General features: G+C 48.6%; 1 protein-coding gene across 1 annotated transcript in view; it reads left to right on the top strand.

Annotated features, from left to right (window-relative positions):
* The window catches only part of LOC144827030 (E3 ubiquitin-protein ligase TRIM39-like), a 257363-nt gene extending 245984 nt beyond the window's left edge, over window positions 1-11379 (top strand). The window contains exon 6 of the mRNA XM_078685496.1: window positions 10865-11379. Within this exon, the coding sequence (XP_078541622.1) occupies window positions 10865-11379 (515 nt within the window). The remainder of the gene's footprint in view (window positions 1-10864) is intronic.
* The last annotated feature ends 4160 nt before the right edge of the window (window positions 11380-15539 follow it).

Below are 15539 nucleotides of genomic sequence, written 5' to 3'. Positions count from 1 at the left end.
AGGATTGATAAGGCCTGCCATAGGGGTGACTGATAGGTTTCTATGTGCAGTGATTTAAGGTAGATATAGGTAACCTATATCTTAGTAAAGGGTGCATGCACCACCTTACCCAGGCTGCAGTAGCAGTCCTGTGGTGTCATTTTGGAAGGCTTCTCAGGGGTGGCATAATACATGCTGCAGCCACTGGTAGGCCGCTGGGGTACCCATGCCCTTAGTACCTAGTGTACCATATTCTAGGGACTTTCAAGGGTATCCCAGTAACCAAACTGGAGTGTATCTATAGTACATGAAATCCATTTAGCAGCTAGGCTGGGGTCATGGATAGCAGGGCCCCAGCCAGACTAAAGTCGAAAAACAGTGAAACACAAGCAAAAAGTGGGGGTAACCATAGTAAGCAGATCCTACCTTCCTGCACAGCAGGCGGCAGCAGCATAAAAAAATCAAACCAGCTTAGTCAACCAATGCCCCTTTGGTTTGTGCATGATGGTGCAGATATTTGAAAGTCACTGTTAAAACAATAATAAGTACAGCAGGCAGCAGCATATAACAAGCATTGGCATAGCCAATAGGTCTTGCCTTTGGGACCTTCTAAGTGTTTAGCCATGCAACAGTTAATGTTGTTGCACCATGTATATTGTGCTGCATTACTAAATACTTATAAGGTTCCAAAGGCGTGACCTATTTGCTATGCCAATGCTTGTTTCACTGGTGATCCAGCATTCACAATTCTATTATCAATACATCAGTTTATTGAGAGTCCGACATATCGTAAATCACTATATCTGACGCCAGTATCTCAGTTGCAAGATTATTCTTTATTCATTTTCTTCTTTTAAAAAGGATATATATATATATATATATCTCCAAAGTTTTACATGACCTATACATAAAAGAGTAGACATTTACTGGTCAGAATGCGGACAGCGCCCTCTTCCATTACATAGGACTAACTGAAACTTCCGTCTTTCATTTCTTTCGAGTTGCACGGTCTCTGAACGGTTTTGCAGCTGATGCACATTAATTGCCTCTGAGGTTGAGCAAAGTCCCGGCCCACGAACCCGTGCAACGAGGTTGTACAAATCGGGACATGCAGAGCAAAGTCGGGAAAGCTCCGGTGTCCCTTTTGTTGGGGACAGTCGTAGTCGGTAAAGCACCGGTGTCGCATTTGTTGGGGACATGCAAAGTCGGGAAAGCTCCGGTATCGCATTTGTTGGGGACAGTCGTAGTCGGTAAAGCTCCGGTGTCGCATTTGTTGGGGTCATACAAAGTCGGGAAAGCTCCGGTGTCGCATTTGTTGGGGACAGGCAAGGTCAGAAAAGCTCTGGTGTCGCATTTGTTGAGGACAGGCAAAGTCAGGTAAGCTCTGGTGTCGCATTTGTTGGGGGCAGGCAAAGTTGGATAAGCTCCGGTGTTGCATTTGTTGGGGACAGGTAAAGTTGGTTGCTTTGGAGGGATAGTTATAAATGCAAAGTTACGCCAAACCTTTCAAATCATACACAATTCATAAAATCTAATTTGTTTATACGTGGAGAGGGAATTCTTCTCCAAAAACGTCAATAAAGGAGTCTTAGTTTGCACACAGATCCAAAACAGTGGTGCAATTTGCAGTCTTTCGCCAGCCTCCGACATAAACAGCGACACAAAAGAATATTTACATTCAGATTTTAATTGTTTAATTAAATCTTCAAGTTACTGTTCAGTGATGGAAATGAAAAATATATACCCGGTGAACCCACAAATCTAGGAGGGAGAAAGGTGGTAGAGTCTAGAAGGGCAGAGTCAATTGCCGGCCACCAGCTTGCTATTACGCGCATGCCCTCGCGCTCTTGTGCGCGTTCTAGCAAGCTAGTGGCCGGCAAAGAAGCACTTTTAAAAGCCGCTACTAAATGTCTCGGCCAGACCAGCGCATGCGCTGGATCAGGCCGAGACCTAAAAATCCCTGTACTGTACCCTTCCCAGGCACACACACATCTAGTGCAGAGTCACTGCTCCTGCGCAGCACTGCACATCTACCTGAAGTAGACCCTGGGTGAGTCAAGCACACAGCAGTGGAACTTTAAAGTGAGTGTGCCTGTAGGCCTCACTCCGGTGACAGGGTAAAAAGGACCTGTTCACTACTACTGATCACTACACAGTATGCTGCCACCACTGTGCTTGTGCTTCTTAACACCTGGCGAAGGCTGTAGCCTTCCACCACTATAAGGATAGCACATTAGGTGCCCCTCCTGGTCCAACAAGACCGCATACCGTGAAGTAGACCTGTGTCATAGCGTACCCGCAAGATATGTGATCACCTATGAGAAAAAAATCAGCCTTAGGGATCCAGACAACAGTACAGCCGAGCCATCAGGGCAGGAGTACACATCTTTAGGCATACAGAGGACTTGATAGATAGATAGATAGATAGATAGATAGATAGATAGATAGATAGATAGATAGATAGATAGATAGATAGATAGATAGATAGATAGATAGATAGATAGATAGATAGATAGATAGATAGATAGATTCTTTAAGGGGGGACAGGTCATTTTTATGCAATTATGAAGGCATTTCAAGCCAGGATCAAAATCATGATTGTAGGTTTCGAAAACCTCTCTCTGAAACCATAATAGTATAGGCAAATAGCTAGTTACTCTTCTCTCCATGCCCGAAGAGGGCCATGGTACCATAAATTGCGGTAACACTTCATCCCCTCTAACTTTGTCTATTTTGAGTTCCTGCTAAAATTGAGCCACAGTAGGAGAGCACTAATATTTCTCTTCAAGATTAAAATAGTCAGCAATCTCTTTTGAAAGCTAAAGTGGTATTTCTCATTATGGTTATAAAAGTAGAACATGCAGCAGTCATGGGTCGTCAGGTAGGCACTCAGGTTAAGCCAATTCAAGGCGTCCCCAAAACGGGTGCAGAGAAAATGAATGGGTTTAAATGAAAGGAAACATTAAGCCCCCAATTACAGGTGGTCTGGATTGAGATTTCAGGATACTATCCAGCCAGAAAGAGCGATTCCAGATGGTATATCCAGACCTGAATCCTGCTGTTCTGAGTACTGGTCTCCAGAATATGAATTAACATGTGAACTGGGAATTACCTGGTCAAAAACAGCATCTGGAGCCTCCATTCTGTGGACAAATCTGCTTCGATTCACCATCAGCTATTAGGAAGTAATAAATAGGTGCAGAACCAGGTGAGCCTTTGTAGGGTGGGTAGGGCTTCAGGGGGTATTAGAGGCAATGGGTTCTGATGTTGTAGGAGGGGACCAGAGAATGGCGTGTATTCTTGGGACTGAATTCCAGAAGTAAGCCAAGAGTTTTCCTGTTTTATTAATGAAATTTTGAAGTAAGCCAGGAATAATGCACAAATACGTCATACCAACTCATAACAAAACCTTTTGTGAATCAGACTGTGTGTGAATTGAGCTCCATGAGCCAATTTACAAAAGATTTGCTGGGAGTAGGTGAGACTTACACATATAGTACTCCTATCTTGCTCATGAATTGTAGACATAAGGTAGACTGTTCCTAACTTACTCCTGCCTTCCTCACAGAATTCAAGCAAAAACCAGGAGTGCTACAAAAGTAAGCAAAAACCTTTGGAGATTGTGGCCTGTATCTTTCCCTCTGCAATGTCATTACACATAGAAAAACTCTGCAACAGGTAAACTCGCAGACACATTTTTCATCCTGGCTATCTTTGTTGAAAGGGAAAAAATATATTGCTATGCAGTAGAAATGATCACACTATGCAGAGACAAACTTTGTGGGATTTCAATGGAAAACTTTGCAAGCTTGGCAAATGGAAAAAATTGGGCGCTATGTAAGTCCTTGCAAGTTAAAAACATCACTCTAACCCTTAAACCTGTTGAGCATCAAATGTCCTCTTTTGGCTGACACTATGGGTCGATTCACAGAACTAACTTAAGACAAAATCCTAAACTTACTACCATTTTGGTATTCACAGAAGGCACTATCTCATTTTGGTATTCACAGAAGGCACTTACTCATTTCGGTATTCACAGAAGTTAGGAGTCCAAACTTTAGGACTCCTAAATGCCTTCTGTGAATACCCAAAGTCTTAAAGTTAGGATTTTTCTCAGTTTAGGAGTAGTGAAGTTAGGACACCTAACTTTAGTACTCCTAAACTGAGAACAATCTTAACTTCCAGACTTTCGGTATTCACAGAAGGCATTTAGGAGGCCTAAAGTTAGGAGTCCTAACTTTACTACTCCTACACTGGGAAAAATTCTAACTTTAAGACTTTCTGTGTTCACAGAAGGCATTTAGGAGTCCTAACTTTACTACTCCTAAACTAAGAAGAATCACCATGTATGCAACGTTGTAATTTATTAGATTTTCATCAAGAGTGATTGTTTTAACGTGCTATTATAGATGAGAATCACTGAATAGAAACAAACTTGGTTTTACGTAGGAAGCAGACTGCTCCAATATTTTTTGCAACTACCAGATCACTCTGAGCACATGACACCAGAGGTTAGTAAAATAATTCTTTCTTCATTTATCTAATGATTCATTATAACATGAGATGCTAAACTACAGTTTATTATCTATTGTTTTAGATGGTGTGAGAGCACGGTGTGCCCGCCCTTCCCTTCAATATGCACCCAATCTAACAGGAGCAACTGTATACATAGCTCAGCTAACTATAACAAGTGAATTTCTCTGGTTGTGTATGAGTGAAATGTCAGCCTAACTATCACGTCCCTGAAACCTGTGTGTTCTTTCAGTGAATTTCTAAGTTTTTTAAATCCTAATTCCTAACTATAACGGCCCTGTAATCTCTGTTTTTTCGCTGTGAATTTCTTAGTTTTTTTAAGTCGTAGTCACATTTGAAGAGGTGTGGAGAAAGGGTCTACAACCAGCTCTCAGGAATTCCGTTGCATAGGACTTACAGGAGATACCAGGAGGGCTTCTTGGCCCCCAAGGTCCCTCAGAGGTAAAGTGGACTTCATCCCCCAACCAGTAGTGCACCAGGAGTCGTGTTTGCAGAGAGCTGGAGAAAGGGGGGTATGGCATTCGAAGACTTCTTAGGAATCGCGCTGTGTGGGACTTACTGGAGGTAACAAGAGGGGTAGTTGGCACAAAGGATGTCCTTGTGGGCCACCTACACCTTCAGCTACCTCCAGTAAGTCCCACACAGCAGGATTGCTGAGTTCTTTTAGCAGGCCACACCCCTTTCTCTACCAGTCTGCAAAGCGCACCTCCTGGCGCGCTCTTAGTAGGGGAATGAAGTCCCCTTCATTGCTGGGGGTTCTTAGGGGTCAACTAGCTTACCTGTTACCTTCAGTAAGCCCCACACAGCTGGCTCGCTGAGAGGTGGTCACAGGCCATGCCCCCTTTCTCTACCAGTCTGCAAAGCACACCGCCTGGCGCGCTCTTAGTAGGGGAATGAAGTCCCCTTCATTGCTGGGGGTTCTTAGGGGTCAACTAGCTTACCTGTTACCTTCAGTAAGCCCCACACAGCGGGCTCGCTGAGAGGTGGTCACAGGCCATGCCCCCTTTCTCCACCACTTTGTAAACGCACCTCCTGGCATGCTCTTGGTTGGGGGATGACATCCCCCTGCCTCCTTTCTTGTTTAAAAAAATGGGTATGGGGCCCTACCCGGGCCATTTGCGGCCCAGGGATCACATCCCCTGGGGCATGGCCACGTCCTTGGGGAGCGCAGGGGGAGCGGCTCCCTGCCTCCTGCAGGAGCCGGTATTGTTTTTGGGCAGAGTGAGTTGCTAACACTCAGCAGCTCCCTCTGGCCAAAAGCAATGCTGCTTCCCTTCATGGAAGGTAGAGCATGTTTCCTGCTCTTGCTTCCATGAAGCAAAGCAGAGTTTGTTATAGTTTCGCAGGAGCAGTTCTACAGCTGAGCCATAGCAGACTGCAATGTTGGGGGGTGGGCACCCCAGGACATTGCTAGAGCTGGCCCTGGGGGGCGTCGGTCCCCAGGGCCATTTATGGCTCCATGAGGAGGGCCTTGCGAAACCTCCTATACATTTCAAAGAAGCCAGGGGAGGTGGTGGTTGACAGGGTAGTGTGGGGGGCTTAGGCCCCAACCATATATTATTTTGCACCGGGGAAGTGGTGATCCCCGGGGCTGCCTTGAAGGGGCAGGAGCCCCCCACGCCTTATTATGTAAAGAGCCCTGGGGAGGTGCTGGTCCCTGGAGGGGGTGTTACAGCAAACAAATGATGAACGGAATGCTGACGATGTAAATATTCTCCCCCCATTTAAAAGATCTGGGTTAAATCCATTGTTCTATTGCCCACTACGCCACCCCAGTTTGAGCCCAGCCATATGCAAATCAGTCTTGACCCTGTGCCCCATAGGAACAGTCCAGACTGAACTGCCAGTCCAGGTCCTCCCTTGACCAGAAACAAGCATACTGGGACCATCTGTCACACTTCTTCAACCACACTAGCTTGAATCCAGTGGCACAGTGAGCAATGACCCACGTCTGGGCATGCCCATTCCACTTAGGGTGAAAAGTGTTACAGCAAACAAATGATAGACGGAATGCTGACAATGCAAACATTCTCCCCATTCAAAAGATCTGGGTTAATTCCATTGTTCTTTTGCCCACTACGCCACACCAGGTTTGACCCAGCCTTAAGAAAATCAGTCTTGACCTGTGTCCATAGGAACTGTCCAGACTTAACTGCCAGTCCAAGTCCTCCCTAGACCGGACACAAGGATTCTGTGACCAGTTTCAGGGTATGTCACCCTTCTTTATCCAGGCTAGCTTGAATCCAGTGGCACAGCGAGCAAGAGACCCACGTCTGGGCATACCCATCCCACTTAGGGTGAAAAGTGGTACAGCAAACAAATGATGGACGGAATGCTGACAATGTAAACATTCCCCTGCAGTCAAAAGATCTGGGTTAAATCCATTGTTCTTTTGCGCACTACACCACCCCAGTTTGGACCCAGCCATATGCAAATCAGTCTTGACCCTGTGCCCCATAGGAACAGTCCAGACCGAACTGCCAGTCATGGTCCACCCTGGACCGGAAACAAGCATCCTGGGACCGGTTTCAGGGTCTGTCACCCTTCTTCAGCCAAGCTAGCTTGAATCCAGCAGCACAGTGAGCAAGGAACCCACGTCTGGGCGTACCCATCCCACTTAAGGCAAAAAGTGTTACAGCAAACAAATGATGGATAGAATTGTGACAATGCAAACATTCCCCCAGTCAAAAGATCTGGGTTAAATCCATTGTTCTTTTGTGCACTACACCACCCCAGTTTGGACCCAGCCATATGCAAATCAGTCTTGACCATGTGCCCCAGAGAAAGCAGTCCAGACCGAACTGCCAGTCCAGGTCCTCCCTGGACCGGAAACAGGCATCCTGGGACCGGTTTTAGGGTATGTCGCCCTTCGTCAGCCAGGCTAGCTTGAATCCAGATGCACAGTGAGCAAGGGATCCATGTCTGGGCATACCCATCCCACTTAGGGCAAAAAGTGTTACAGCAAACAAATGATGGGCGGAATGCTGACAATGCAAATATTCTCAGAATAGTTTTTTTTGTTTAATAGTATAAAGGGAAACTTGCGCTCTGCTGGATATCTGGCTGTCAGGTCGACATGCACTCAAGTAATATTACAGCAAACAAATGATGGACGGAATGCTGACAATGCAAACCTTCTCCCCCAGTCGAAAGATGTGGGATAAATCCATTGTTCTTTTGCCCACTACGCCACCCCAGTATGGACCCAGCCATATGCAAATCAGTCTGACCCTGTGCACCATAGGAGGGGGGCTGCAGATCTTACACCAGCCTGCAGGGGCCACTTATCCCCCTATTTCACAAATAGACCCCCTGGGAGGTGGCGGTGCCAGGGGCTGAGGGGAGCCACATAGCCGCCTGCATACATTCTATAAGCCCAGTGGAGGTGGCAGTCTCCGCATCTAATTTTTTCAGTGCCCCCGGGACCTGGCCCACCCGGGGCTTAAAGAAAACGAAGTGCGGATCCCGCCGAAAATAAAAAATTATTTTTTGGGATCTGGGGGTCCCTGCGGGACCCCCTGAGCAGGCCTAGGGGGTCAAGGTGTTTCTACCCCGCCCCTTTTTCTTGTTTTTCATCGTTTTTTACCTTTTTCCTTGTGACTCGGTTATTGAGTCACAAGGTTGCTGCCAACACTTCCTGGTTTAAAGTGTTGGCAGCCAATCAGATTGCATGCACAAGATCGGGAGGGTTCGCGGATCCTCTGCGTCACTAGTTGTATATCTGAGAAATATTCACATTTCTCAGGAACCACTGAACAGATTTACACCATTTAACAAAAAGAGTGCTTTCTGAATCAAGACCTAACTTTTTTTCAAATCTGGTGTAATTCCATTCAGCAGTTCGGGCCGTAGCTGTGTCTAAATTTTCCAATGGAAATTAACATGGAGAAAATGCCTTTTGGGGCCCCCCTTTTTCTCTGCCCCACTTGACAAATCACCCCAAAACTTTCAAGACAGCAGCTGAAGTGAGTGGGCCATTAGTTTTGACAATTCTGTAAAGATTCGTCAAACTGAGCCAAAGATATTGGCAAAAGAAAAAACTCTTTTCCGACAGAAACTAGGTCCTAACTATAACTACCTAGTGGTGACCGCCAGTAGGTAATACTGCACTGTCTTGTACGGCGCTCTCTCTAGAGCAGTGTTCCTTACAGTTCAGTGTTTTGCTAGCACTCTCATGCTCCCTGCACTGTCATGTACCGTGCACCCTCTATGGAAGTGTGCCATACAGTGCAATGTTCTTGTTAATGTTGTCTTCTACACTGTACTGTCTTGTATTGTGTTCTACACAGCACAGTGCTCTTGATAGTTGTACTGTCTTGTACAGTGTGCCCTCTAGGGCAATGTGCTGTCTACTGCACCGTATCTTTGAACAGTGTGACACCTTGTAGACTTTTCTGCAAAGTGCAGATTGCTGTTTAATACAGTGTACCACTAGTGCAGTGTTTGGTTTAATGCAGTGTGCTTTCTAATATAGTATACAGTCTATTACTGTGTGTCATGTGGTGCAGTGAGCTCCCTAGCACTCCGTACTCTCTAGTGCAATGTGACGCCTGGTGCATTGATTGAAAAGCACAATCAGCTACTTCAGAAAGCATTGCCTGGGCTCTTGGGTAACTAACCAATATCACATCTCCATCTCTAACCCTGAAATCGAGGAAATGGGAAGGAAAACAAAAGTGGAGACTAGCCAAAATTAAAGTTGTGCATGAACAGAAAAGTCTTGAGCTGTTTTCTAAAGCTAAAAAGATTTGGTTGAGAATGGAGATGGTGCGGAAAATCTACCATTTACTCCAGTGTACTGTCCAGGGCAGCACGGTGGACACTAGTATAGTGTACGCCGTAATGCAGAAAGCTCTCTTGTGCAGTAAGTCATCTAGCACTGTGTGACACATAGTACAGTGTGCTGCCTGGTGCAGCGTTTTGTCAAATAGAGTATTGTCTATTGTGTTCTGCTCTCTAGTGCTGTATGATGCCTAGAACTATGTGCTGTCCAATACAGTGTATTTTGTAGCCCAATGTGCTGTCTAATATAGTGATCGTTCTAGTGCAGTGTACTGTGTAGCCCTTTGGCTGCCTATGGCAGTGGGCACTTTTATACAGTGTGCTAATTGGTGCAGTGTACTGTGGTAAATTGCACTATTTTAGGGTTCAGTTGGATGGAGTGTGTGGTCTAATATAGTATGCTTAATAGTGCAGTGCACATCTAGGACTGGGTGCTCTCTACTGCACTTGTATGTCAAGTTCAGCATACCAGTGTGCTGCCTATCATTGTGTTGTCTAGAGCAGAGTGCAGCTTTGCACAGTGTTCCCTCTACTACATTATACAATGATGTGCTCTGTGTGTATTGTACAGCTTAACATTTAGTACAGTGGTCGTTTGAATGTGCTATCTAGAGCTGTTCACCATCTAATGGAGTGTGCTGTCTAGTGCAGTGTGCATTGAACTGTATACTATGGTATAGCGTGTATTACTGAGTACCATCTAGTGCAAAGAGTGGCTTAGGGCAGTGTGCAGTTTAGTGCTTTAGTATCTATTCCAGCGTTTAGTACAGTGTGCTGTCAAGCACATTGTTCTGTCTAGGACTGACAGGGGTACTCTAGCACAGTGTACTCTCTGCAGTGCACCCTGTAGTGTATTGTGTGTCTAGTGCAGTCTCCCATCTAGGACAATGGGCGCTTTAGAGCTGTCTACTCTCTGCAGTGTGCTCTGTAGTATATTGTGCTGTCTGGTTCAGTCTCCCATCTAGGACAGTGGGTACTTTAGAACTGTGCACTCTGCAGTGTGCTCTGTAATATATTGTGATGTCTACTGTACAGTGCAGTACAGTGGGCCCCTGTAGGATAGGTTCTGTCTAGTGCAGTACAGTGCGCTCCTTCCAGGTAGGTGTGGTGTAGTGCAGTGTATTGTAAAGTACCGTATGCACCTTCCAGGTAGGAACTGTCTAGGCAGTATGCTTTACAAAAGTATGCTCTGTCCAGATAGGTGCTGTCTAGTGCATTAACTACTAATGTGCTCCTTCGAGGTAGATGTGGTATCGTGCAGTGTATTGCATTGTGCAATGAGCCTCTTCCAAGTACCTGCTGTATAGTATGGTATATTGATAGCACAGTGTGCTCCTTCCAGACGGGAACTTTCGAGTGCAGTGTACATTAGAAAAGTATGTCTGTCCAGATAGGCGCTGTCTAGTGCTCCTTCCAGGTAGGTGCTGTTATAGTGCAGTATATTGTAGGGTACAGTGTGATCCTTCTGCGTATGTGCTGTCTAGTGCAGTGTAAAAGTACGGTGTGGTTCTTTGTGATTGGTCCTCTGCACTGCTGCTTAGATCTCTAATTCTGATTCTCTTCTCTGCAGTGATGGTGACTCTGGATCCAGACACAGCGCATCCTGATCTCCTCCTGTCCGAGGGGGGGAGACGTGTGAGAGAGACAGAACCATGGCAGCCCCTGCCGGACACCCCCAAGAGATTCACCTCCTGGCCCTGTGTGCTGGGGAGCGAGGGGTTCACCTCAGGCAGACATTACTGGGAGGTGCAGCTGCTGCAGGAGGGGGGAGGATGGACTGTGGGGGTCGCAGCAGAGTCTGTTGACAGGAAGGGGCTGATCACATGGTCACCTGAGGGTGGAGTCTGGGCTGTGGAGAGGAGATGGAATGGTCAGTACTGGGCTCTCACCTCCCCTCCGGCCCCTCTGTACCCCCGAGAAAAGCCCCTCAAGCTGGGGGTGTATTTGGACTACGATGGGGGGCGAGTGTCCCTGTACAATGCGAACTCCATGGAGCGTCTCTACAATTTCCCCCGGGCTCCCTTCACACGCAGGCTCTTCCCGGCATTCTATCTATATATAGGAGCAGAGCTGAGGCTGGTGTAGGAGCTGCAGCCCCCCCCCCCAGGAGCAGAGCTGAGGCTGGTGTAGGAGCTGCACCGCCCCCCCAGGAGCAGAGCTGAGGCTGGTGTAGGAGCTGCACCCCCCCCCCCCCCCAGGAGCAGAGCTGAGGCTGGTGCAGGAGCTGCAGACCCCCCCCCAGGAGCAGAGCTGAGGCTGGTGTAGGAGCTGCACCCCCCCCCCCCCCAGGAGCAGAGCTGAGGCTGGTGTAGGAGCTGCACCCCCCCCCCCCCCCCCAGGAGCAGAGCTGAGGCTGGTGCAGGAGCTGCAGCCCCCCTGCCAGGAGCAGAGCTGAGGCTGGTGTAGGAGCTGCACCCCCCCCCCAGGAGCAGAGCTGAGGCTGGTGTAGGAGCTGCACCCCCCCAGGAGCAGAGCTGAGGCTGGTGTAGGAGCTGCACCCCCCCCCCAGGAGCAGAGCTGAGGCTGGTGTAGGAGCTGCATCCCCCCCCCCCCCAGGAGCAGAGCTGAGGCTGGTGCAGGAGCTGCAGCCCCCCTGCCAGGAGCAGAGCTGAGGCTGGTGTAGGAGCTGCACCCCCCCCCCCCAGGAGCAGAGCTGAGGCTGGTGTAGGAGCTGCACCCCCCCCCCAGGAGCAGAGCTGAGGCTGGTGTAGGAGCTGCATCCCCCCCAGGAGCAGAGCTGAGGCTGGTGTAGGAGCTGCAGCCTCCCCCCCCAGGTGCAAAGTGGAGCCCGGTGTAGGAGCTGCAGCCCCCAGGAGCAGAGCTGAGGCTGGCGTAGGAGCTGCAGCCCCCCCCCCCAGGAGCAGAGCTGTGGCTGGTGTAGGAGCTGCAGCCCCCCAGGAGCAGAGCTGTGGCTGGTGTAGGAGCTGCAGGCCCCCAGGAGCAGAGCTGAGGCTGGTGTAGGAGCTGCAGCCCCCCCCCAGGAGCAGAGCTGAGGCTGGTGTAGGAGCTGCCCCCAGGAGCAGAGCTGAGGCTGGTGTAGGAGCTGCAGCCTCCCCCCCAGGTGCAAAGTGGAGCCCGGTGTAGGAGCTGCAGCCCCCAGGAGCAGAGCTGAGGCTGGTGTAGGAGCTGCAGCCCCCCCCCAGGAGCAGAGCTGTGGCTGGTGTAGGAGCTGTACCCCCCCACCCCCAGGAGCAGAGCTGAGGCTGGTGTAGGAGCTGCCCCCAGGAGCAGAGCTGAGGCTGGTGTAGGAGCTGCAGCCCCCCAGGAGCAGAGCTGAGGCTGGTGTAGGAGCTGCAGCCCCCCCCCCCCCCCCCCCAGGAGCAGAGCTGAGCCCGGTGTAGGAGCTGCAGCCCCCCAGGAGCAGAGCTGAGGCTGGTGTAGGAGCTGCAGCCCCACCCCCCCCCCCCCCCCCCCCCCCAGGAGCAGAGCTGAGGCTGGTGTAGGAGCTGCATCCCCCCCCCCCCAGGAGCAGAGCTGAGGCTGGTGTAGGAGCTGCCCCCCAGGAGCAGAGCTGAGCCCGGTGTAGGAGCTGCAGCCCCCAGGAGCAGAGCTGAGGCTGGTGCAGGAGCACCCCCCGGAGTGTGTGGGAGGGGCTGAGCCATTGTGAGAGAGGGGCAATGACTCCTCTATGTGGGATGGGCAATGACTCTTCTATGGGGGGCAGTGATTCCTGTGTGTGTGGAGGAGGGGCTGTGCCTCCAGTGAGGGGAGCGGGTGACCCTGCTTGTGGTTCAGATGGGAAGCACTGTGTCTGACTCTCTTCATGTAGGGGAGGGGCTATGACTCATTTGGGAGAGGAGGTGTGGCTCCAGTGGGGGAGGGGTGACCCTTTAGTTGTTCTTACTGGAGGGGTTGTGTTTATGAGCCTCATGTGGGGTAGGATTTGTGTCTTGTGTGGGGAGGGGTGCCAGCTCAAGTGGGGTAGGATCTGTGCCTTGTGTGGGGGGGCAGTGATGTTCCATCTCCCAGCTCAGATCTAACCCCTTCTGCTCCTGATTTGTTATTTAATTAACATTCAGCACTGACTTCACAAGCACAGCTGATTCCAAATACAAGCACTGCAACCACCGGCACTGCCAGTTACCAACACAGGGGGCTCCATTTCAAATAACACTGAACCCAAAAACAGGCACTACAGACTCGAGGCACAGGCACTGTCAGTTCCAGACACAGGTACTCCTTAGTCTAGTCACAGGCACTCCTGTCTCATTAACGATAATGATTACTCCAGACACCCCTCACTCCCGACTCAAGGAACAGGCACTGCTGGCTCAGTTGCAGATAACCGTAAGTTCAAATACAGCCACTGTAAACTAAACATACGCATCACTAATGTGAAACACTGTCCCTGCATACTCCAAAAACAGACACCGCTCAATCAAATACAGATAACCCTAACTCCGGGCCCAGGTATTACAGACTCCTGTCACAGGCACTCACAACTCCAACCATATGCACCACTAACTCTGAATCCAAGCACAGATACACCTGACCACAGGCACTGCTAGCTCTAAGCACAGGCACTGCTGATTCAAAACTCAATTACTGCTGATTCAAAGCGGCACCATTGATTCCAGTCACTGGCACTGCTTATTCAAGACGCAGGCACTGCTGACTCCATTACAGCTATCTTGGGCTTCAAGAACAGGCACTGATGACTCCCAGCACATGGACTACTGATGTAAAATACTGTCACAACTTACTCCACGAACAAGCACTGCTAGCACATAACTCTGACTGCAATCACAGGCACTTCTGAATGCAAATACAGGCACTGCTGAATACTGTCACATGCACTGCCTATACCGTGATTAGTCACTACTGACTCCAAGCACATGCTCCACTGATGTCAAATACTGTCACAGGTTACTCCACAATCAGACATTGTTCACTTAATTACAGGTAACCCAATCTCCAAGCACAGGCACTGCTGACTCCAATCACAGTTACTCGACAGTCTCTGCTGACTACAGTACTGCTAACACTGGCTCCAACCAGGCACTGCTGATGCAAAAACACTAATACTGCTGATACAGACGCTACTGACCTCAACCACAGGTACTGCTGAATCAAATTACAAGTACTGTTGACTTCAAATACAGGCATTTTTAGATAACCCTCAAGTCATAGTCTGTCCAGATTCAAATAATAGGCACTGCTCACTCAGTTATAGATCATTCTTACACCAAGCACAAAACACCACTGTCTCCAGTGCATCAAATACTGACTCCCAAGTGTTATATGGCCCTTAGGGACATTCTCGACATTGCTAAATTAGCAGGAGCTTGGCTGCCATGATGCTTCTTTTGCGCATGTTACTACAAGACTTTGTTTTTACAAGACTCTGTTTGTGCCTTTCACATGAGAATGGGCTGCTTTTCGCGTTCTCTGCCTTTCCTGGAGTTTAGTCTGAACAGGATGTGCAAGGTCGATAAACAATGCCCCTTTTTATTCCGTTCTGGTCAGTCCCTAGCACCTAGACATAACATGCTACACACAGCTGCAGTACTGACGACCCGTGCTTTGATATTACGGGGCTGCATGTTGTTTTAATGCACTTGGAGAAAGCTGTTCCATGGAGAAGAGCTCCCCTGTTCCTCTTATGTAAACCCTAAGTCTAAGTTTTAAGGTATGGGGTCTGCTGACAAAGCCCAGAGATCTTCCTTTATATAAATAAACTTATTCTAGTCAAGGGGAGGGTGGTTAGGCCTTATTGTCCTTTTCCCAGTCTTTATATAATGACTTTATATAATGACTTCCCCCTTTGTACTCTTTAGAATTGTAACAATGCTAACTGTGTTGAGTTTGCTGCTGGTAGTGGCTCATATACTGTATTGTAGAGCACGATTGTTAATATAAACTTTTTGAACTATTTCAGTGACTCTACCTATTCTTATTGTGGACGAGTACAAGTGAGTGTGCGAAAGAGTATGTCTTGCTCCCGCGATTCCCGAGAGAGTCGGGAGTGTTGTGTTCTGGGTTGTCTAATCATGTGTAGCTTTGTGATATTTGGAGGAGAACGAAAGAGATACTATAGCTAGTCGGTGTGGGGATTTTGGGTACTAATGTGGGAGGTTGGTACACCCCTATACACTGAGGTCGTGTTTTCCTGCACATAGTTCTGTGTATGTGCAGAATCCCTGCAACACAAGCACAGGCACTGCTGAATCAGCTTCAGATAACCTTGATTACAAATACAGGCACTGCTAACTCAAAACACATCACTACTGACTCCATTCAGTGGC

Source organism: Lissotriton helveticus, chromosome 4_1 (assembly GCF_964261635.1).
Source record: "Lissotriton helveticus chromosome 4_1, aLisHel1.1, whole genome shotgun sequence".
NCBI lineage: Eukaryota > Metazoa > Chordata > Amphibia > Caudata > Salamandridae > Lissotriton > Lissotriton helveticus.
This window is presented reverse-complemented; position numbering and strand designations above follow the sequence as displayed.